Below are 24,834 nucleotides of genomic sequence, written 5' to 3'. Positions count from 1 at the left end.
AGAATGTAAAGCAGTTCCAAAATACTCCAAAAAAAGAAATAATAATATGTCTATACATTTAACATAATAGGTTCTGGTTTTCTGTGTTTAGTATGTAACCACGTATGGTTTGATCACTTTTATCTCAGTGAGTAGACATTAGTCTAATTACAGAGACACCACAATTACCACAAATTAGTTGTTTATTTCCCTACTCTTGAATGGTCAATAACTTTTGCATGCTTTGGTTTGGCTTTAGTAATGCAATGCAACATTCAACACGTCCACATGCCATTTTATGAGAATATTGTTAAATAGAGGATTTATTTGAAGTAGAAACAATAGGTCAAAGGTTGTATGCACTTTGCATTGAAGTCTTGCAAGTGCCTTCAAAATGGTTCTAGAGATTATCGTGTATGAATTATCTAATTCTCCACATTTTAATTATGACCTTTGAAATTTGTATTGAATTAGTTCAGTATATATTTTTGAGTACTTTGGACAAAATTTAAGTATAATAAAGTAATCATGATCTCCTCTTTTACATGTATGTCAGGATCAGTATAACTCCCTGATCATCTTGGGGCAGGACCCTTTTAAGATCAGGTGGGCTGGGCAGAGCAATCTGCTATCATCTTCTTAAAAGACCCTTCACCTCTGGACAACTCATCAACACAAGTGACTTCTGGGATCCTTTCGCAACTCCTCCAAATGACGTTGGTTCCTGTGCCATGTCATGCCTGGCTTCTCCATGACTTCCTCTCCTGACCCTGAGTACTGTTTGGGCCTCCAGTGCCATGAGTGCCATTATGTTCTCTGCTACAATGACCCCCATCCTCTGTCACCCTTCACCTAGATGCCCCCATGTGCTGACTGGTGGGACGTTCCTGCCTCCTTCAAACCTTCTGCTGTTCACTCCCCTAATCTTGCAGAATCCCACTGCGTTCTAGGAAAAAGCTTAATGGATTTTTGTTAAATATGGTTTCTTTAGGCATAAGCCCTTTTTATTAAATAAAAATAGGGAAGAAAATGGAAAAATATCTGTCCATCCATCCATCCATCCATCCATCCATCTATCCATCCATTCATTCATTCATTATTTAGCATAAGTTTATCATGCACTATTTGGAGCCAGTCTTAACAGCTATGAATATATATTTTCTAACTTTATAGAACTAATTACTCCTAAGAGACATAAATATACCAGTTACAAACAAAAAAGAAAAGAATGGAGCTGTATAGATATTGAGAGGAGGAAAATAATCTTAATACCTTAGTATATTAAAAATAGCTTTATTTTTATTGTTTGTTTCACTTTCCTACATTCTTATTCTCCAAATCAAAGCAGCACACACAGACACACACACATATATATCTGTATTGGAGAGAGAGATACAGTTGAACTTGGATAATTTCACATTTGAATGAGAGCCAAACATTACTTCAATAGTTGCCTATCCAATTCAAACAAAAAATTTTGATCATGAAAAAAAATCAATGTTTATTTTTATTCTAGAAAGTTTTTTAAATTTATTTTTATTTTATGTTATATATATATATATATATACTAGATAATCAATATTTCAGTAGGAATGGAGATATTTTCTGTAAGTTAAAATGGGGAAGAAATAATAAAGATATAAGATGACACATTGATTCCATGTGTTGCTTCTCTGAGTTAAAAGAGAGTATTTTTCAGGATTTTCCCTTTTTCTTTTTAATGCTTTAACACTAAATTCTAACGCCCACAGCATTAAGATAGCAGCAGAATCCTAATTGTAAGCCTTTGTATATCTCACTTTTCCCATTTTCTGCTCTGCCAAATGATCATGTCAATTCCTACCTCACAGGGTTGTTGTGAGGACCAAATTATGTGTGAAGATATTCTGTAAAATCATGAAGACCTTTAAAATCATAAGAATAGTTCACAGCATTCATTTGCTGTTTTTTTTTAATGCAGACATATTAAATCTGTAATCATATCAGGACTGAAAGCAAAATGGAAATGCCAGAAGCCCAATATATTTTTTGGGGGGCAAAAAAAGGATGTTATAGAATAAGACAAGATTTCTGTGTTATATGGAACAATGCCAGAATGCCCAGATCACACATCAATGAGTTTGTCTCCCCAAAGCAGAGGAGTGTTAGCTGTAAGAAGGAGAAGCTGTAAGAGGCCAGAGCTGTTGACAGAGGTCAGAACAAAATGTCAAACTAATAAAACAAAAGTCTGGGTTGTGTAGGACAGAACCTGAGCCAAAGACATTTCTGTTGAGGAAGTCCTGAAAAGGACAGCAACAAATTGGCATTGTCACTGGTACTAAGTTAGGTCTCTGCCTTCATGCCACCATGATATGATCAAATCTTGTCCTGAGGAAAAAGAAAAAGGGAATTACCCAGCGATTCTGGTTGTCTGCAGTATTAACAGACTAGTTATTCTGTGAAAACATCTAGAGAAAATTGGATTTGTGCCTGTGGCTTAATTGGCCTGTGCTGTGAAGTGTGGGTGACTGTTTTCTTGTGCCAGAAGGCATAGCTGTGGACAATTTTGGCTCCATACAGAATGGCCCTGATCCCAGATGTGCTGGCAGACAAATTGTGAGAATTCAGTTCTCAAGTAATTTCACATCCAAAAGTACACATCAATGGTTAAGTGTGGAGTCTGAACTTTCCAAATAAGTGAAAGCAGCTCTGCTTTTCTCTTTAGATAAAAATAGATGCTGAATGCCCTGTTCAAAGGCATCAATTATCCCATCTTTTATAATGCATAATGAAAAGTGACAGATGGTATGTTCTGTTGCCAGGCTAAGTAGAAAGGGTGTTTTAGTCAAGCAGGGGAACTATATAAGTAAACACTGTGAGGCACCACCCTGAAGAGGCTTATTGCTTATCTGTGATATGTCAGCATGCTTTGCTCACGATCAAGGAGAGAGATAGGATTTGAATTTTCAGTATCTTCTTTTGAAACTCATACAATGATATGGAAAGGAATGTATTTGCTTTGATTTACACTAAGAACTCAACTCAACCTTAAATAAACTCCTGGTCTTTCTCAAAGCATTCAGTTGATGAAAGTTTAAACCCTCTTCTTCCATCATTAACTAATTATAATGATGAACATTAAAAGGATTCTTGCTGGGTAACAGGTGCTTTGATGCATTTTCAAATCTAATACTCAGAAAGCCGCTGGGGTAAGTGCTATTAGTATCAGCATTTAGTGGACGGGAACCCAAGGTTAACTGCTAATAATGGAAAGCAGCACAAATTCAAAGCCAAGCCGGGCAGTTTCCAAATCCTCCTGAAATGCTGGGAAATGCTTCCACACTGGTCAAATATTTTATGTATATGTATACTACAAATATTCAATATCAAAGTGGGGAAAGAGAGACCAGATTTGTAATTAGCGTTTTTAATTTTCCAGAATGAGCCTTATAATGGGAAGATTCCAAGGAGATTTAAAAAAAAATGTATAGAGGAGGTCAAATTCCAAAAGTATACTATTGAGTCATCTTTGTTTATGTTTCCACCATCGTAACTACTGCACATATTGCCTGCATCCTTTCCCTCAAGTCTTTTACTCAGACACACCGTCTTCCTGGAAGTGCTCTCAAGACTTCCATTATCACTAATGTGTGTTACTTACATGTGCCTTGGGAACAGCTCCCTGCTAATAGTCTATCTTTATTTCAGTAACTGGCTCAGTTTTCACATTTTCCAGTATCACTGGCTGCTTTGATGCTTCTTTGCACTTACAGTGTCTTCTTTTTTTCCAAGTCCAGAGTGTGCTTTTCACAGTAGCAGTAGCTGTGAGCCAGCAAAACAGGGTACAGTATATCTGAGCAGGAAGGGCTCTTGATAAATTAGACAAATGTTACCCAATTACAACAATGCGTTTTGTCTAAAGCTTCCTGTGGTTATCCAAATTGTTAACAAATCCAGGTAGCATTTTTCTAACACAATGAATGCAGTCCTTAGTAGCATTGCTGATACTTCTTTTAAGCAGGAACAGAGATTTAAATCATTAGTGGATATGCAGTTGGCTTGTCCTGTTCAGTCCCTCACCCCAATGACTGTCGGAGCCTCAACTGCATCAGATACAATTAGAAGCAGAAAACTCAAAATTCATCCAGTAAGTAAAGGGATTTGGACAAAGAAAAGAGACAAAGAATGCTGCTTCATGTCCTCCCACAACCTCTGAGCAACCGAATATCTGCCCACACCCCATCTCTAGGTATGAGCCGCTGTATTCTATACTACAGTGAGAAATTCTGTTTTATAAGAATACAAGATTATCTGTTGTGTTCACATTAAAACACCTGACAAGTGCAGGCTGGCAGCCCATTTGCTCTCCTCAACCTGTTTTGTCTGGAAGTGTGCTACCTTTCGGGACTGAATCTTAACATTGGTTTCCTGGGACAACAGTTAGCTTTGACTACGTAAGACATGCCCAAGGCATTTCTGCAACACTTGCACTGGGGCTTTAGCTGTGCACTCTTCAGCACTACCTAGAATGCTAAAGTTACTCTTACTGCATTTCTCCTGAAATTCTTCACATGCTGAATAATACATTTCAGAGTAAAATATGTGAATTCCAGGAAATTTACAGAGCAATTTAAATGTCTCTAATATGAATTGTGTAGCAAAATGGTGGCATTTTCTAATGATGTTTTGTGGGAGTCTGAATTTCCACTTCTTTGGAAGGCTGACAAGTGTAACTGAACACAAATATTCAGTTTTCTATGCACAATATTTTCATAAAAATCCATATGGTTTATATCATGATTCATTAGTCTCCAGTAAAATGGTTAAATGTTCTAGTACAAACTATCATCTAAATAAAACTCTCTCCTGTGACATTCACATTTATCTTCTAATCTTAATTTTTAAAATGTTTTATTAATTCTTTAAAAATTTTCATACAATGTTTTTGGATAGCATTTGCCCTCCTTCTCCCAACTTTTCTCAGATCTACCCTTGCTTCCATACCCACCCCAACTTGGTGTCTTTAAAAATGAATTAAGACTTATTTGTGTTGTGTTACCCATATGTTCTTGTGTATGACCTCTGGAACATGATCAACTTTAAGGAGAGAGATATCGATTCTCCTCTCTCTCTCTCTCTCTCTCTCTCTCTCTCTCTCTCTCTCTCTCTCTCCTGGAAGCCATCAATTTTCAGTAACTTCTTGGCTAGGGATAAGACTTCTTGCCCAATTTTCCTTCTTCATGGTATAATTTGGTCAGACTTGAACATGAGCAAGTATTGTGTATGCTCTCAAAACCACTGTGACAAGTGCAGCTGCCCTGCTATATCCAGAAGCCCCCACTTCCTTGTGGTCCTCCACCACCATTACCTAAATCTACACCTCTTCTTCCACAGTGATCCCTGAACCCTCTATTTCTGATAACCACAGCATCACCTACAGGAATACAATCCATGCATCAATAGGACATAGATGTTCCAAATACAATAACATAACTAGGGCAATGCAGTTCATTAATGTTTACTAAGAAATCTAATAGATTCTTAACGAATAATTTGAAAATTTTAAATCTATCTTTTTTTCGGATGGCAATAAACCTGAGGCTTTGTACAGTAATGTAAATGCTGTGTCACCGAGTTGTGGCATCTATTAGTTTTCTCATTGTTCTGACAAAAGCACCTTATGGAAGGGTTTGGTTTCAGAGTTTGAGGGTGTCTTATACTGGTGTTGGGAAGTTCTGGAGTTAGGAGTGTTAGATAGCTAGATGGCCACTTTTTGTCCATTGTTAGGAAGCAGAGAGAGAAACAGTGTTGCTCATCTCACTCTATCCTTTGTATTCACTCCTGGAACCCCAGAACATGTGTAGATGTCTCCCTGTTACGGCTTGTCTTCCCACCTCTTCTAATGCACTACAGAGACCCTCTTATATATATTTCCAAAGTTTCTCTGCCAAATGATTGTAGTTTCTGTCAGGTTGACAATATTAACCATTATCTCAAACCCTTAAATAAGAAAAATAATAGATTCATCTTTCTATCTTTCCATCTATCTATCCATCTATCTATCTATCTATCTATCTATCTATCTATCTATCTATCTATCTATCTATCTTTGCGCTTAGTCTCATTAGGTAGCCCAAGTCTAGCCTCAAAATTGTGATACTCCTGTCTCGGCTTCCTGGGATTTCAGGTATTCTGTGCCCAGCTACAAAGTAATACTTTTGGAAGTTTTTTTATCTGTTCCACAGGTCTGGTTAACCTACCCTTATTTTTCAATTAACAATTACAGAAAAGCTTGTTCTTTCAGGTTCCTGTCCTCTGGATTATTTCCATTTGTTCTCTTAATTTTGGATACCCAAACACAAAACCTAGGTGAAAGGGTGGAAAAGAAGATCATCCTGGTGTTCTCATACTGTAGGAATATACTGGTTGGTCTTATTCACAGTTCTGCAGTTTAGAATTTAAAAACTGAAGTGCCAGCAGGGTCATTTTCTCAGGAGACCTCTCTGAGTAGTGTTGGTGTTAAAAGTTACAAGAACAATTTCGTTTGTATTTGCTTTTTACTGATTTTGTAACTTTAAATTTCAGTAATGTTCTTTAACAGTATGCCATTTCATGAAATAATAAGAACTAATACCCAGGAAGTTTCACCTGAATATACAATGACTAATTTTTAAAAGATGAATGTCAAACAGAATGACCTTGACTATCACTTATATTCTTCCTCAAATAATTATCACCAATATATTTGTGAGAGCAGCTAAGTAGGACTGAGGCTGTGGTACAATGTAATGTCGACATTTAGGAGGCTGGGGCAGGAGAACTACAAATTTGAGGACAGGTTATTCTATATAGTGAGATTTTTGTTTAAAAACAAAATGGAGTAAACATCAAAAACAAGTAGAAAACTGAGATGAAAAGAAAAAAAAACAACTTGCTCATTAAAGGAAAAAATTCTATTGACTCATGCAAGAATTCTACAAGATGAATTTCATTTCATGAATGGCAGGGTATAGGATGAATTAAGCTTCTCTATAAACCATACATATATGATATATATATATATATATATATCCATATAATATATACCTATATCCTTCCTACACACACACACACACACACACACAGAGAAGCATTAAAATAAAAATAGCACCATGAATTCCATCAGCGAGCTGAGAACCTGGTAGTCACCGTGACCTCCAACATTTGGAACAGTCTCACAATAACTGCCCCTCTCCGGGGAAGAAGAGATAACCAGTAGTTGCTCATTCTCTAAGGCTGGGCACCTTCATTGTTCCAATCTGGCACTGGAAGTTTGTGTGGCCCCTAGTTCAGGACAAATACTTGGAAAATCTGGTCCTGCTCTCAGTGAAGAAAGCAGCAGTGGCAACAAGGCAGATTAAATGCAGCACAATGGAGGCCAAGAGAGCAAAGGGCAAGATGAACTTTCTGTTGCCAAATCCGTTGATTCCATGCTGGTACCAGATGGCACTGCTCAAATCCAGGGTGAGATATTTCTTCAGGTAAAGCTCTTACTCGGGCAATTCTAATTTGTGGCAAGTCCTCATCAAAACCAAATATAATACAGAAGCTCAAGCTAAATCGTCTTGAATCACTCTGCCTCTGCTTGTCTCTTAGATTTCATACTTGTCACCTTTGTTGACAACAGCTACAAGCCGAAGCATATTATCTTTACATCTTACTACTTTTTTCCTTTGAACATCCTCTGATTCATGTCTGCTGGTGGGCTGAGCTTACTCTTGGCTACAGTGTTTGGGGATGGATGTACACATTCCTTAATAATTCTCTAAGTGTCTAGTAATTAGGAAGCATGATTTCCTTTGCAGAATCTCAAGGGTGCAAGGACACAACAGGGCACTGAACACCACATTGTGTGCATCAGTAACATTTAGGAATAATCTTGCTGATTGTTCATTGGACAGCTATTTTAGCAGCTCAGTCCCTTAACTGTGGGAATGAGTTATAACCAAATAAGCACATTGCATCCTAGTAGGCGCTGGTCTAGGAGTTACTAGTAGCCTGTGGGATGTACAGGAATAACCTCTGGGGATTCTGTTTCATGCATGCATGTAGCAGACTTGACATAGATAATCCCTTTCATGAAGTTTGTGCCAAAAGCTGAGGTAGATGCTTCATGAAAGCCGTTTGGGAAATGAGGAAGGAAAAAGTGGTTAAATTGCTTTTTGTTACGTAACACACTGCTATTGCCATCAACATTTTCTAAGCATTAAGCCAAGTATCAGAATTTTAAAGAAGAAATGTAATGAATAATTTCCCACTGTGCCTGGCATTCTGCAATGTACTTCTATTTTTAATTGAAAATAGATTTCTCTCCTATACAATATGTTCCAACCAGTTTCTCCTTCTTCCACTTCTTCTATCTCTGTCATCTTCCCTCTTCCCCAGATACATCCACACCCTCCATTTCCCTCCAGAAAAAAGGTCAGGTTTCCAAGAGACAACAACCAAACATGACAAAACAAGATACAGTAAGACAAGGCAAAAATCCTCCTATCAAGACTAGACAAGGCAACCCAATAAGAGAAAAAGAATCATTGGAAAAGAGTCAGAGATACCTGATCCCATTGTTAGGAGTCCCTCAAAACTCCAAACTAATAGCCATATCTTATACATAGAAGACATGGTACAGAGCTTGTGCCTGCCGATTCAGTCTCTGTGAGCCCATCTGAGTTCTAGTTAGGCGATCCAATCTATATAAATAAGAGCACATCCAGAGAAGATCTGAATTACTCAAGCTATAGCCCAAACCACCAAAAGTTGGTAGGAGACACCAGAAGATAGGAAGAACCCACAGAGCTTTGAATAAACGATAGGCCGGTCAGCTGCTTCCTTTTAGTCTTATGGCCTTCTAAGCTGTGAATTACTATTTTAAGTTACACAGCCATAGTCATTTGTTATGACAATCCTTGGAAAGACATCTTTGAACCCACCTTTTCTGGAACTTCATTCTAATAATCACAACAGATCACTTTTCATTTGAGGGCATGCACCAGCCAATCTTAGGCATGTAACAGAATGATATTACTATCTCTACATCATGAAGAAGTGTAAGCACAAGCCTCATATAACTTCCTTTCCCCTGTATTCAAGGCTGGCTGGGGGCTGTCTCCTGTTTCTGCTCTTCTGCATTGCTAGAGGGTACAAGATTTCATATCACTGCCACCAAAGGGGGGAAAAAACACTCAAAGGTCACACATCCGAGATCAGTTTCTATTTGAGCATGTCTCAGTTTTGTAGAATTGTAAAGTTAAAGATCATTAAGCCAAACCGCTGTAAGCTGGGAACTGTCTGCAACTATCAGTAGTAATTCCTCATTGCTCATTTATAACTTCAAAGAAAGATTTGTACATGAAAACGTTTTATCATTTAGGGTTCTTATGTGGCTCTTCCAACATTGTTATGAATGCATTGTTTACTTCTTTAAGTGAAATATATTTCAACCATAAAGAAAACAAGGAAGACAATGAAAACAAAACAAAAGAAAAAAGAAAAAACGAGTGCTAAGCAGCCATAGATGCTCCACCACCTGGATTTGTAAAATGTCAACATTTACCATATTGACTGCCTAACCTAATTGAATACAGTGACATACACAAGATCTAATATGAGGCATTTTTCAAAGGCAACAATATCAGTGGCTCTTATTAATTAATTAATAAGCAATTTTGATTTAGCTTTACTTAGAGTTTTTCCATGAGAAAACAGTGTCCTTGTCTTGCATGTTCAAATCTCCTTGGGTTTGAGGTGGCTTAGCCAACATCTAGTCAGAAGATATTTTGTCTCCCATGAGTCAGCTAAGCTCCGAGCTGAAGAGAATCAGGTATTAGAATGTGTGAAGCTTCTGATCATGGCCTTCCACCAGCCTTCATGCCCTGCCAAGCTTGTCAATGCTTGTCAATTACTTGTCAATGCTTGTCACTTACTACTGTAATAGGACTCTAAACTTTGTGAATTAAACCAACTCTTTCTTCATGGTTTACCTTACTTTTCTTGCACATGAAAACTACTTCCCCTAGAGGGTTGAAAATAACACAGTACATTCTCTTATTGTTTCTTATCCTAAAAATTTAACAATTTGTTTCACTCATCTTCTGAAATCTTTCATTCAAGAGGATCTCATTACTTATCCACATATATGACCTTTCTCATACTGTTTGTCATATTAGCCTGAGGTCACCAAAAGCACTCCGATGTGTGCTATGAAGTTAACCAGGGTCTCAGTAAAGTAGGGAAACTGAGTTGATAATGCTTCCACATGGTCCAGAAATGACAGCAGAGGGTGGAAAACCCTTGTGTGCCTGGAACTGAGGTTAGAGAATTGACAGGGAAGGCCACAGAGGGAAGCAAGAAACATTTCAGATGAGGATCCAGAAATAAAGGTTATGGAGGCTCATTTGGAATATTGTGGATTTACATGCCTGTTGAAAAAGAAGGAGGAAAGAAAGAATGAGGAGCAGAAGACAAAAAAAAGAAGAAGATGATGAAATAAAAAGAAGGAAGAAGAAGGAGAACGAAGAAGAGGAGTAGGAGAAGAAGGAAGATGATGACTACTACAGGATAATTTCTGTGGCCAGGCTTTAAACGACAACCTCAGTTATTCTAGAAATCACTTAATAGATGTTTCCCTAACGGAACCCTCCATTTTCTTACAGGATTGTATTTATAGCTACTAAAGATACCAAAATGCCTCTGTGAACAGGTAACACTCATTTTCTTTGCATGCTCTGTGGTGACTGTTGCTCTTTGTTTATGCTGTTGGACACTGAAGGTCCCCGCAGACATATAATAAATAAACTAATAATTGTGGATACATTCTAATAAAATTTGATTGAAAGATCAGATAGCAGGGTGGAAATATCCACAGCCCATCAATATTCCTCACCTGTTTAGAAGATCATCAGCAAAGTAGGAGAAGATTACTGGTGAAAACAGTATAAGCTAGCTAAACTCTTATCTGAAACTATCCAGAAGGTCTTTTTGTCTGCAGAAACCCACCAGAGTAATATTCCCTGCTTGACAAGAACAAATGTTACATGCAAAGATGCCAAAATATACATATGTACATCCATGATCATGGATAAAAAAAAGTTTATTAATAATAGATTATGTGTTATTTCTGTTGATTTCACCTCAAAATAAGACATTTAAACCCTGGAAAAATGAAAACTTTATGCTTTCACATAATTTTAAGTAATGTATTGTTTATTTTAAACTTCATAAAAATCTTACTAACTTTGAGGGCATGATATGTGTTTTGTTAAAATTTTTCACAGAGTCCAGAAAAGCGCCTTATATGAAGAATTGTGTTTATTTGGATGTATTGATTAATGTTGGGTAACATTTTCTTCTCTAACAGTTGAAACATTTGGACCCTAAAGAGTTCAAAACATTTGACAGTGTCCCATTCCCTTTGTTTAAGTCAGATCCAAAATTCAGATCACCTCCTGAATATGTGACTTTGGTTATACTATGCAGCCTCAGGAGTGAAAAAAAATTCTGAGTAATTTTCTAGTTATAATACTGAAGAAAAGTGGCAAAGTTATTAAAACATCTTCATGGAATGAACATGAAATTTTGTCACCTTGAAACTCTGCCTTCGATAAGGAGATGGCTCACCACCCTCGCTCTACACTCGCCTTGCTCATCACGTGATCTTGTTTATGGGCCAGGCTGTTTAAGCCACAGTCAGATGTCTACCCTGCACCACGTTTTTGGAGGACTTGGCTGCATAGTTTAGAAGTGTTCTTACGAAGACCACTGAAGGAAGGCATTAGCGATGCTACGCTGTGTTGCTGAGCGCAGCATCCAGCTTGGAGTTGGGAACAACCGCAGAGAGAATCCAGGTGACAAGAACCCCACTCACCTTTGTCTCCACCTACCTCTCCACATCCCTCACTAAAATCTATGACAGAGTTCCCCAGGACATCTCATAATCTGTAAAATACATTACCTCTTAATTTGGTTTAACATACTTTGGTTTCTGTTTCTTTAGCCAGTTTTAAAGATATAATTAATATAATAAATCATTCAGTAAGTGAAAGTCCTGACCTCGGTTTATCTGAGTAGGCTCTGTAAAACATCTATATTGATAATATTAGAGAGAAATGTATAATATATGGCTCAAAGTCTGAAGGGAAGACTCTCCTTGCTAAGCATGTTAGCACATGTGCCAAGAAAGACATATGTGTTGTTTTCATTCATGTAACTAGCAGTTAGCTAAATCCAAAAGAATCTCTGATCTTCAGCCTTTCTGTCAAATATTACGGAAGTGGGGGGATATGAAATGCTATGGCTTTGGTCTATCATGAAAACAGCAGCTAGGGCACCTGGAAAATAAAGCTTGGATTCCCTACGAGAAAGCATTTCCCAACACTGACCTATATCCTTAGCCCCACTTTGCATTTTTCATTTCAAGACAGGATCTCACTAAGTTGCCCAGCCTGACCTTGAACCCACTCTCAGAGCAAAGGCAAGCCTTGAGTTTGACTTCATCCTCACAAGCAGATGAAATCACATCTCTGTAGCACTGGACCTGGATCAGAGCAGCTGAATGAACATGAAATGCCAGTTCTCTATTGAGCCTGTTTCCTAACTCAGATATAATGCTGGGTTAGCAGAGATGGTCTCCTGTCAATATATACAGTATAATTGAAAAAAATTCCAGATGATAGACATGCATTGGCACATTACCAGTTTTCTCATTGTAATCAATAAATTCTGTAAGCACTGAGAGTTTTTTCTTTTCTTTTAAAATTAGTTTTTAAATCTTTGACAGTCCCTTCGTGGTATGCAATGTATAGATACAGTCTTTCTAGCACTGCTAGCTTCTCCTCTCTCCTTCCCATTTTTTTGTCACTACTTTCTCCTTCCAGCTAGACTCTTCCAATTTCTGATTGTGTGTGTGTGTGTGTGTGTGTGTGTGTGTCTGTGTGCCAGTATAGTGCAGATAGTCACTGATTCTGTGTTCATAATTACCTTGGCCATATCATATCCAGAAGCCAGAGTTAGGGTACTCCTTCCCAATCCTCCGTCTCCTCCACCCCTGCTACCTGATCTTCTGAGATGTCTCCACGAAATGTCCCACTAAAGGTTGTTTCCACTCCTACATGCTTCCTTTCTTAAGTATGCAGTGTAATCTTCTAGTTGATGTTTCTCAAAATGTGGTTTCTGGTTCAGCAACATCAACATCCCCGGGAACTTGTCACATGTGGAAATTATAGGTTTCAATCAAGCCCTACCCAATGGAAGGCCTTCAATTTGGAATTTTGCTGCTTATTAAAAACTTAGGGCCATTGGCCTCAGGTAAGCAAGGCTCATCAAGGACATGTATGGAGAAGGAAGACACTGACAATCAAATGTTTGAATATGTCCCTTTGTCCCTAGAATGAACGATAACTATTATATCATGCCTGTATATACGCAACTTTGTAAAAATAAATACCGAGCCCTGACACTACTGAGAACAATGTGACTCTAATACAGAGAGCTTTACACAATCATTCTTAGAATATTTTCTTAGGTGTTTGCTGTAAATGACTGTGTCACTTGTTAATTCTCAATAGTTGAGAGTTTGGATCCTGTCATAGCATGTTATTTATATTTCAGAAATATTTAGTTTTTCTCTTGAATGAGGAATATTTTTGCCCTTTGACGTGATTTCATTAATTCTGTGGAACCAAGAACACAATTATAATAATGTCCATCTACATACCACACTGTTATGCTTCTGTGTGGCTCACTAAGTTAGTCACATTATAGAACATTTCAACTTCCTTGACACGTTGTTGAATAACTATTTATACAAAACTTACTTAAATTAGGAAAAAAATGCCACTTATATTTTTTTTAAGTTTAATAAACTCTAAAACATAAAACCATGAAACTCTGTTTGGACACTAGAGAATTGTTATTTTTATTTTACAAGTTTTGCTTGCATGTATGTCTATGCAACACATGAGTGCCTTGTTCCCACCGAGGCCAGAAAGAGGCATCAGATCCTCTGGAACTGGAGGGATAGACGGTTTTAAGTCACAGTGTGGCTGTTGAGAATGGATCATGGATCACTCACTGGTCATCGGGAAGAGAAACAAGTGATCTTAGGCAGAGCCATCTCTCCAGCAAACTCTGGCTTGATTTATAATTTTGTATTGCTCAGACTTTTAATTGAAAGGATACATTTAAATAGACATACTCACTGGCTATTATGATTATGAGAGATGATGATGTCATTGTTTAGCATAAGTATTTTTAACTGTTTCATTCCTTGACAGTTTATCCATATAGTGAGTAGTGCTCAGGTTTCACACCTCCATTACCTCCTCTCTCCATCCACCTTCCCAGTCAGACCCTCTCTTACTTTCCACTCTATGTTTGTGTACATACAACTCACGGAGTTTATTTGGGATTGCTTGCCTAGACATATATGGAAGGTCATCTCATGATACATGGACAACAAATCAGAGGCTACAGCACTGATAAAAGTGACACCTGGGGGATGAGGAACTCTAAATATTTTGGGGAAAATATATATGAGTCACATAGCAAGGAATGTTCTTGTCAGTTCTAAATTAAACTACTTGCTGTTCTTCACACAAGACACAAAGTCTGGCAATCCACTTCTTGCTTATGGTATGTGATATCCATCTGTTCTTGATGCCCAAAACTGCCGTTGGATTGCCCATTAATGAATCAGGAAAATGATGACGTTCTATGACACATTTTCCAACTAACATGAAAAATCTATAAAATTGCAATGAGCTGGTATGTCTCAAACATCGTAGTCACTGGAACAATTTTTGTAAGGTTCTAATATTTTTCAATTCAACTTTGCAGGCAAGAGATGCTTACAGTTAAACTCTTTGCCAATAGGTGGCGTAAAAAGTTTAATATTTATTCCAATTGTTTAACTTATTGAAACGATGTATCAAAACACTTTATTAAACATAAATAAAAGTACCCAGGTTCTACCACAACCACTGCAAAAAATAATAATCAATGAAACAATGTGAATATAACTCTGTTACCTATTTTACAGCTCCTCTTAAGACAGTTCGGCTGGTTGCTGGTAGTGGACCTCATGAGGGCAGAGTGGAGGTCTTCCACCACGGCCAGTGGGGCACAGTGTGTGATGATCGATGGGATATACGAGCTGGACAAGTAGTCTGCAGGAGCCTAGGATACCGTGACGTTCAAGCCGTGCACAAGAGAGCTCACTTTGGAGAAGGTAATTTGAAATCTTTAAAAATCGAAGTAGACATTTTTTGTAAACGTTTTTTGAGAGTTTCAGACATGAGCACTGCGTGAACATCATCCTCTCTCCTCCCTCATCCCTCCAACTCCTTCAATCCATCACTTGAATTCTTGAAAACAGGCTGTTTTTAACCATTTGGAAATCAAGTAGGTACAGAAGCACATAGGGCAAAGGAAAAGAATTATGCATAAAAGTTTTTGAATTATCTTATCCCAGAAAGTAGATATAAAAAGAAAAAGGGATTATAAATACATGGCATGCTTCCTGACAACCTAATATTCAAATTTTATTTGAGCTTAGTTGGTTGACAAGACAAGTGGTGCCATTGACTAGGAAGGGTGAGTGAGCTATTGATAAAACATGGTTCATCCTCAGAGGCTGTTTGCAGAGCTGTTTCTGGGGACATCTGGTCAACATCTGTGTTTGCTTACAACCTGTCCTTGATGGGCTAAGATGAAGTCTCAGCCTCTGTTTGAGTCCCATTCTAGTGAGGCTTGCTAATCCCCTCATTTAGGTTTGAAAACATGAGATAACTCCTTGTCTACCTATCATTAATGTATCTCACCTAGATAGCAGTAAGCAGTTCTATGACTCTGTGGCCTGGTAAGGCTGCTCCTCCCCCTCAGGTGGAGGTGATCAAAGTACTGCCCTGAATTTAGAGGTCTGTGCTCACAAGTAATACACACTCCATCATTAGAAGTGCATTTGCCTGGTAAGGCTGCAGAGGAAGACCATGCTGACAGTCCTGATAAGACTTGATAGGCTAGGATCAGAGACAAGGAGAGGACCTCCCCTATCAGTGGACTTGGAGAGGGGAATGGGAGGAGATGAGGGAGGGCGGGTGAGATTGGGAGGGAAAGAGGAAGGAAGCTACAGGGGGGGGATACAAAGTAAATAAACTATAACTAATATAAAAATTTTTTTAAAGAAAAATTTAAATAAATACAAAAAATGCATTTGTCACTCTGCTGGAAATCATAGTCACGTGACATTATGCCACACAATGACATCAATGGTACTCTAGAAGTCAGGGAGGTAAATGTGATTTTGTTGTTGTTGTTGTTGTTGTTGTGAGAATGTGTGAAAATAGGTCTCAGACAACACTGCTCACTGTTAGCCCAATTCTCCCTTCAGTTCTCTAGAGCTCACTACCAACCCACTGAAGAATGATTAGGAAACGCTTAAATAATCAAGCAAGGTGATTTGGGATACAAAGAGAAATAGGACCAAGATGATTAGCTTTGAAGAGAAAACAGGTTAAAATTTAAGTGTCATGGTCTGCCTATCATGAAATATTATATGAGGCAGGTTTACCCTGTAGATGCTCTCTGGTTAGACACAGTAAACAAACTATTTTGTAAGATATTTGAACTCTTTGTTCTATTTTAAAGTTGGAACACCTTCCACATTTCATTTACAGTTCCACCCAGGATATGGGGAAAAGGCTACTCTGATATGGGGAAAAGGCAGAATAGACAGAAAAGGAAACTTAGAGATAGGAATGAATGGTAGGGAGCAAAAGACAAACATGCATGTGAATTTCAATTATTTATTATTTCCTTGGGAACACAGGAAGAACCCAGTTGAATTTATATTGTCTACAATGACCAAAATTTTAAATAGAAGAAAAAAAGTTTAAATTCATTCACTTTGCATAATTCCCCCATTTTAGAGAATATAGTTTTCTGGACACAATTTCCTCCGACACACATACTTTTTTTTTTCTTTTTTTTGGTTTCAAAATAGCAAACCTGGCTTACCAGTGATAATCCTTGTTAGCTTAAAGAACAATTAGTTTTGCAGCTGCAAGCAAAATGATTTATTGGAATAAAGCTTAATACATGCTCTTTTAAATAGGTTCCTTTGTTTGTACGTGCTGTTTGCATAAAGTGGAAAGTTCTTTCTTTTCCTGAGAAGACAAAACTTGTGAGTTTCAGGCAGTGCAAAGAGTCATCTGGTGTTTCTCACTGTAGGAGGGAGAATGTGTTCCCGGTTGAGGTTCTTGCACCCTGGTTTCAGTGTCCACTCTGTAGTAAACAAGGATAGGCTTTATTAGACAATGGTGTCATTGCTAGAAATCTTCTCAGGAAAGGAAGAGACAAAACAAAAGGATCTGTTTACCTTTTCCCAAGTTAATGGTGTTGAGCTCTAAACTTTAGAACAGATGGGGGAAAAAAACTGTCCTCATAGTACTGTCTCTTGTTCATTCTTAGCAGACTATAATATAACTGTGCTGTTACATTAACCACTACCACTTTCCAGATTTAATTTTCCAGTGAAATTAGAAAAAAAAAATAAGTTCTAGGTTATATCCATAGATGGTCCTTGGTTGAGTGTCAGTCTCAGAAAAGACCCTGTGCCCAGATATTTGGTCCTTGTAGAGCTCCTATCCTTTCCATATCATACTAACTCCCCTTCTTTCATATGATTCCCTGCACTCTGCTGAGGGTTTGGTTATGAGTCTTAGTGTCTGCTTTGAAACACTACTAGGTAGAGTCTTTCAGATGCCTTCTGCAGTAGACTCCTGTCATACATTCAATGCACTCTTTCACCGCCCCCCCAGGGGAGGAGCAGTCCTGTTAGGCCACAGAGGACTTTGCAGCCAGCCCTGAAGATACCAGGGTCAAATGAAAGGGGAGGAGGTCCTCCCCTATCAGTGGACTTAGAAAGGGGCAGGTAGGAGACCAGGGAGGGAGTGAGGGGTTGGGGAGGGAATGAGGGAGCGGGATACAGCTGGGACACAGAGTTAACAAAATGTAACTAATAAGAAAAATAAAATTAAAAAAAAGTAAAACCTCAGAGTAATAAGACAATAAAAAAAATAAATATTGAAAAGGAGAGGGGGTAGTAACCAAAATTTAACTCTGCATTTTTGACCTTTCATTTAGTGAATGGTTATAAAAGTAATCCCGAAGGTAAATGAAAAGTAACTCGATTGTTAAAATATTGTTCCTCTACATTAATGGTTTGCCAATGTAGGGGCTGGCAATATGACCATGTTGGTACAGCACTTGCCCAGTAATCATGAAGACCTGAGTCCATATTCCAGTATCTACATGAAAAGCCAAATAATGGCAGCAAGCGTCTGTAACACTAGTACTGGGAAACACTGGTACTGGGAGTAATCAAGGCAAGCATATCTCTAGACTCATTGCTCATCCACTTTTGCTGAACCAATGAGCTCCAGGTTCCGAGAGAGAGACCCTGAAAGATAAGTAAAGGGTGACCAAGGATGATCCCTGACTTGACAGCTGGCCTCTGCACACACGCGCACATACATACACATGTACATACACTGGCATCCAAACATGCACAAACCTATTTCCTACGCCTCCAAGCATAAATACCTTTTATTAAAGTTCTGAAATGTAAATGTTTGAAAGTTGAGTATTATGGAAGAGATCATGAAGTCTACCTTGTCTGTTATTTTTATCTACAGTAGTAAGGAACCAAGTGTGTTTTCCATCAGTTAGCTTACCAAATGATCCCCTTGAAGGATTACAGGTAGGTACCTTTGAAAAATAAACACAACAGACAAAACTACTTTTTCATAGTGTAAATAAGACTAAAAGAGATCACACATTTTGCCTAAATTTTCAGCCATCAAGGCAGGACAATTTGGCAAGTTAATCTTTTAATCCAGCACCTGAGAATCTGTCTAAACTTTCTGTCAATGAGATCTTTTCCCTAAATAGCTTTCTCATTCAGAACCTTAATGTCATAGAAGAACAAAACCAAATGGAATCTCAGATTCATGTTAGCTCTGTTTTTTGAGTCAATAAATGACAAAAATTATGGGAAATATGTAACCTTTCAGAACCATAAAACAAGACTCTGAATAACAGGCCAACATCTTATATATTATTTTGATACCATAGGTGATTCAGTTTTAATAAAAAAGACACTGTTTTCTCTCAAAGCAAAATCTTTACACAATGCACTTCAAAGTCACAAGTATAAAAGTGAGACAAATTTATACCACCAGTTTACAACTAGATACAATTAAACCGCATTCAGATATTTTTAGAAAACAGGAATCTTTTCTCTAACCAGCTTATCTACTCAGCAGCTGCCTGAAAATCTTATCACTTTACCATGTATCAGTTATATATGAAATCTGCTGATTATTCTACTTTTAAGGATGGGATTAATCTAAAGATTAAAGATACTCAAGTCACTCAAAGAAATATTAATATCATTCTTTTTGTAAGGTTAAGAGAAAATGCAACTGCTAAGCAATATAAACCAGGATCATAAAACTCCAGAAACTGTAGATAACAGTTTCATTTTTGCTTGCTTTTAGAAACACAAAAGAAAGCTATTTTTTTTCTCCAAAAGCTATCAAATTACAAGCGAAATAAATGTATAAAAGCATACATAGATAGATAGACAATTGGTAGATGACTGTAGCTAGGTCACCTGAGAAATGATTTGATTCCACACAATTTATGTATGTTCCAAATAAGTACAAAAAATAGAACAGAGACCAGCAACCAGCAATGACCACAACAATGGCAGAATTCCTTGAAAAACTTTATTATCTAAAGAAACAAAAACAAAGTTACTTTTTCATCTTTTAGGTTTACATAAAGATAAAATTTTATGAATCTTATGCTACTTTTGCATTAATTTTTAAAGACAGAAAACAATTTGCAATAAGTTGGAAGATATGTATTAAGTAAAATTTTCCCTTAGGCTAAATAGTTCTGAGTACATCGATACAAAAATGAAACAAACATTTATAAATCACTTTTCTATCTCTAGCTTCTGTGTAGAGAGAAAATACTGCTGGCTTTGGTGTCTTTATACTCTCACTTGGCTTTGCTCTCTAATATTTTGTAGTAGCTATCTGTTCTCTGAATCTCAGTATATGTAGCTCTGAAAAGGAGGTATTGCCTTTATTTTTAAAGTCAGAGCAGCGGTTCTCAACCTTCCTAATGCTGTGACCCTTTAACACAGTTCCCCATGTTGTGTGAATCCCAACCATAAAATTATTTCTGTTCCTATTTCATAACTGTAATTTTGCTACTGTTGTGGATCCTAATGCAAATACCTGTGTTTTCCGCTGTTCTTAGGTGACCCCTGAGAAGGGGTCATTTTACAGCCCCCAAGAGGGTTGTGTGCCAAAGGTTGCATTAGAGAGTAAACAGAATTATATGGAGAAATACCTAGGATATCATCTTCAAGCACTCAAAACATGTCCACCGTTGCTGAATTCTTTACAACTAAAAAAAGATAGTCGTTGAAGGTGCCTTAAATTTTATCAATTGTATCTGTCCTCAGTATAAGGTCTGGAATAATAATCAGAAGTTATGAATGCAAATATAAGCTCTGCTAATACATTGGTGACATGGAATGTTTTATCTACCTAGAACATAAGCCTCCAGGTGGAAGTCATTTCAAGAGTATGGATTTGGATTCTTTTCACTCAAAACAGATTCATCGTATGATTAAATCTAATAATGCAGGGAAAGGCAGTGAATATTGATTGGCCCTAGGCATAACCTAGGGATTCTGTGTGTCTTTGGGCTAAGTTCCTAGTCTCTGCATGATTTTCTGTTCTGTCAGTAGAAAAAAACATAACAAAAATGAAATTTAAGTTTTCAAATGTTAGTGGACTGTGCAATGAGACACTGAATCAAACAAATTAGGACTATGACCTCTCACATAAGAACTCCTTGTAGAATAAGGCTACATTTTTATTGTCATCATCACAGCCTCAGTAAGCCAGCACCTAGTTCCTAGGCTCACATATCAGCACACTGACTAGCTCATTTCTTTTTTTCCCTGAAATAGATTCAACCAGTGGTATTCTTCCCACTCACAAGTATTTTTCCCTGAGTGGAAAAAAAAAAAAAAAAAACCTTTAACACCAAGATCTGGAGCTAATGAACAGAGCTACAAAATAATTCAGAGCAAACCTATCACAGTAGCCTGGGAACAGAGGCCACCATCTCAATCCTCCTGTTCCCAGAATGATAACAAGATCGTGGTTTCTCCACATTTTCACCTCTGTTTATCTATATTTACATGTAATGAGTAGCATTGGTAAATTTTCCTCTGCTTTGTCTTAACTCTATGACAGCATGGGGATGACCATTACAGTGCTATTATTTGCCTTCATTTTTAAATTTTTATTTATTTACTTACTTACTTATTATGTATTCACTTCACATCCCTATCTTAGCCTCCTCCATCCTCTCCTCCCAGTCCCACCCATCTTCCCTCTTCCCCCTATCTCCACTCCCCTACTCCTCAGAAAAGGGGGGCCTCTTGCCCACCCACTGCGCACATCAAGTCGCATCAGGACTGAGTGCCTGGCCTGTTGAACTAGCCCTGCCAGGGGGAAGTGATCAAAAGGCAGGCAAAAGAGTCCAGGTCAGAGACAACCCCTGCTTCGCTCAAATGAAGCCCAAGCTGCCCATCTGTGTAGGGTGCCAAGGGTCAGTCTGTGCATGGTCCTTGGTTGGTGTTTCTGTTTCCACAAGCTCCTTTTGGCTCTGGTTAGTTGGATCTGATGGTCTTCTTGTATAAATAAACCCACATTGTGTCACATGTTTAGCTTTTTCTAGCAGAGACAAACATTACTTAAATCTTAAATGAACAAGCCAATTTATGTTATATATGGGGGGAAAACTGTTCTGTTCTTGGAAAAAATAAAAAGGAAATTTCCATAAATAAATCTTATGAAGTTTCTTTCTCCCTTGTAATTTTTTCCATTAAACTTCCACTCTGACATACAACCCTAAAATATAGATTTGATAATGTCTGTATTTTGGAGGCTTACATTGTATAATTAAAGAGTTTTGATAAAACAGTCCAACTATCAATTTTAACCTGCCAAGTATGTCTTCCTTTAGTTGTTAATATTGATTGCATGTTAGATGCTCAGAGGTGATTCTAAAGTATCAAGGATTTCCATGTTAGCTTTGCCAAATGGAATAAGCATTTTTGTTTATATTTTCTTTATGTTTTAGATCACGTGTTCTTTACACTATTGATTATAACATTACAAGTAGCTGCTCTTTACTGGGAGCACACATTCCTATACAATTATGTCAATGTTTCACCATCTACACATTATTTTTTAAAACTCATCTGGAGGTTTGCAATTTGATACATCCGACAAAACCTGTTGTAAGCTCATGTTTATAACTTTCCTAAAGCTTCTGTTCTCAAATAACTTAGGGTAAAAGCAAGGAGAATTTTCACAGTGATACATCGACATAATTCTTCAGGGAATATCAGAGAAAATACTTCTAAGTACTTTTTTTTAAATTATATCTTTATAATCCAGCTTCCAAAATAATTGTTTTCTTATTGATAAAATACAGTCTTCTGTTAACACTTTAGACTGTTTGTTTATTAAATTAAATATTTGTTAGGTAGTCTAGCAGTGAGGAAATGTTCATTAGAATGAACCTGCAAATGACCTCAGAAGAAGAAAATCTGTTTTAGCCTTGCCATTGTCTTATTTACTTGCTTAAAATTAACACTATTTTCAATCCAGGGTTTCTTTATAATATAGTTTTACAAGAGCTTTGCTAAATCAATAATGGTAGTTTCTTTTTTAAAAAGATAGGATATATGGAAAGCTAAGTAATGTTCTCACTAGGAATAAAATTAAGTTGCTGCCATACAGTCCTTTTTCTGTCAATATTTTTAACTCCAGATGTGCATCAAAATTCCAACATCTAGACCCACTTCAATCATCATGTCATTATGCAGATTCACTATTATCAAGGCCTCCTTATTTTTGAATTAACAGTGAAAGCCAATATATCCTTAGGAAAACAATCAATTATCCTTTAATCTGGGATTTCATAATACTATGCAAGAACATTTATAACCAATATTATTATGCAGTGCACTAGTTTACAAGACTGCAAAATATGAAGCTTTCTGAGGCAAAAGAGCTAATTTTACATTATGTAAAGAGTAAACAATACTTCATATTGAATTAGTGAGTGACTTAATTGCTTTGTCTCATTCAACAGTAAACACTTAGCCATACTTACTAATGAGGATGTATCTGATTATTGCAGGTACTGGTCCAATTTGGCTGAATGAAGTGATGTGTTTTGGGAGAGAATCGTCTATTGAAAACTGCAAAATCAGGCAATGGGGAGTGTACCACTGTTCACATGCAGAAGATGCTGGAGTCACTTGTTCTACATAGTGTGTCTTACTTTCATGCATATTTACGAAATTGATGTTGTAAAATTACTTTTGTTGACCTGCTCCACTAAGCTCATTTCAATGGGTAGTAAAAGGATGCACAATGTGATAAAAGAAATGAGAATATCTAAAGTGAGTGGAGTAAGTTCTTTTTTGTTGTTGTTAATGAACATTAATTTTTTTATTTTATTTTTTTCTTATCAGTTACATTTTATTAACTCTCTATCCCAGCTGTATCCCGCTCCCTCATTCCCTCCCAAACCCACCCTCCATCCCTCATCTCCTCCCTGCCCCTTTCCAAGTCCACTGATGGGGGCGACCTCCTCCCTATTCATCTGATCCTGTTTTATCAGGTATCTTCAGGACTGGCTGCAAAGTCCTCCTCTGTGGCCTAACAGGACTGCTCTGGAATAAGTTCTTAAACACATCAGATACATTCTAACTTCTTGCAATAGTTAATTTTGATTTTCAGCTTGACAGAAGTAATAAAGACGAAGGGAGACAATAATATGGTCATTTATAAGAGGGCATTTCCACAGAGGATTAACAGAGGCAGAACTGTTGGCAGCACTCTCCCGTGGGCATGGGATGAAGACTGAAGTGAAAGGAGAAAGTGATGAGGGCACCACCATTCACCTCTCTCTGCTTCCTGACTATGAACACAATGTGACTATCTACATCACGCTTTTGTCTACTTGAAAGGACTACTTGAAACACTTCTCCCCCAAGCTTCATTTATGTCAATGAGAGGAAAAAAGCTAGTAGAGATTTTGTTGTTGTTGTTCTGTTTTGTTTAACCTGAAGTGGGGGTGTAACTGTTATTAACCTGGCTAGACTTTGGCAAAGTGTTGAATTCATTCGCTGGAAAAAATGGTGGAAAGTTTGCTGCTGTAGGCTATAAGTGATCTAGAATTCCATAAGCAGAGCTTAATGGGCTATTCTGGTAGGAATTTGAAAGTTCATAATGGAAAAAAAAAAGAAAAGGAAAGAAAAGACTAAAGGCCAGTTTCTAGAGGTTTCAGAAGGAAACCAGGATTATACCAAGAACTCAAAAGGGACATACATGTTACATGTTGGCAACTACTCTGACTTTGTTCTATCTGTATTTTAGAACTTGGAGTAAGACTAAATAAAATCCAGTAGACTAGTTTCTTTAATGAATAAAATTCCAAGCTATAGTATGCTCATGCTGTAGCATTGTTACAAGTCTCTGTTCTTACCCATACCTACAGTGGGAAAAAAAAAACGGAGCGGGGAAAATACATAAAATCTGCAGTTTTAGTAAGAAACGAGCATAAGCTGCTCTAAAGTTGCTGACAAAGAAGTTAAATGAAAGAAATTGTGATTATTGAAGAGGTTAGAAAAATTAACAAACTTCACATTTTGCAGTAGAAAAAAATGAGGTGCAT

The 24,834-nt window shown here is 37.4% G+C and overlaps 1 protein-coding gene across 4 annotated transcripts in view; it reads left to right on the top strand.

Annotated features, from left to right (window-relative positions):
* The window catches only part of Msr1 (macrophage scavenger receptor 1), a 64,023-nt gene extending 40,466 nt beyond the window's left edge, over positions 1 to 23,557 (top strand). For 3 of the 4 annotated variants that reach the window (XM_021646993.2, XM_021646994.2, XM_021646995.2), the window contains exons 9-10: positions 15,032 to 15,220; positions 23,293 to 23,557. In XM_021646993.2, the coding sequence (XP_021502668.1) occupies positions 15,032 to 15,220; positions 23,293 to 23,426 (323 nt within the window). In that variant the 3' untranslated portion in view covers positions 23,427 to 23,557. Of the gene's footprint in view, positions 1 to 535; positions 3,037 to 15,031; positions 15,221 to 23,292 lie in introns of those variants that run through there. The other variant, XM_021646996.2, reaches the window with a different exon arrangement.
* The last annotated feature ends 1,277 nt before the right edge of the window (positions 23,558 to 24,834 follow it).

The sequence above is a fragment of the Meriones unguiculatus genome, chromosome 4, assembly GCF_030254825.1.
Source record: "Meriones unguiculatus strain TT.TT164.6M chromosome 4, Bangor_MerUng_6.1, whole genome shotgun sequence".
Classification (NCBI taxonomy): Eukaryota; Metazoa; Chordata; class Mammalia; order Rodentia; family Muridae; genus Meriones; species Meriones unguiculatus.
Note: the sequence above shows the minus strand (reverse complement) of the source record. Positions and strands in the feature narration are given on the sequence as shown.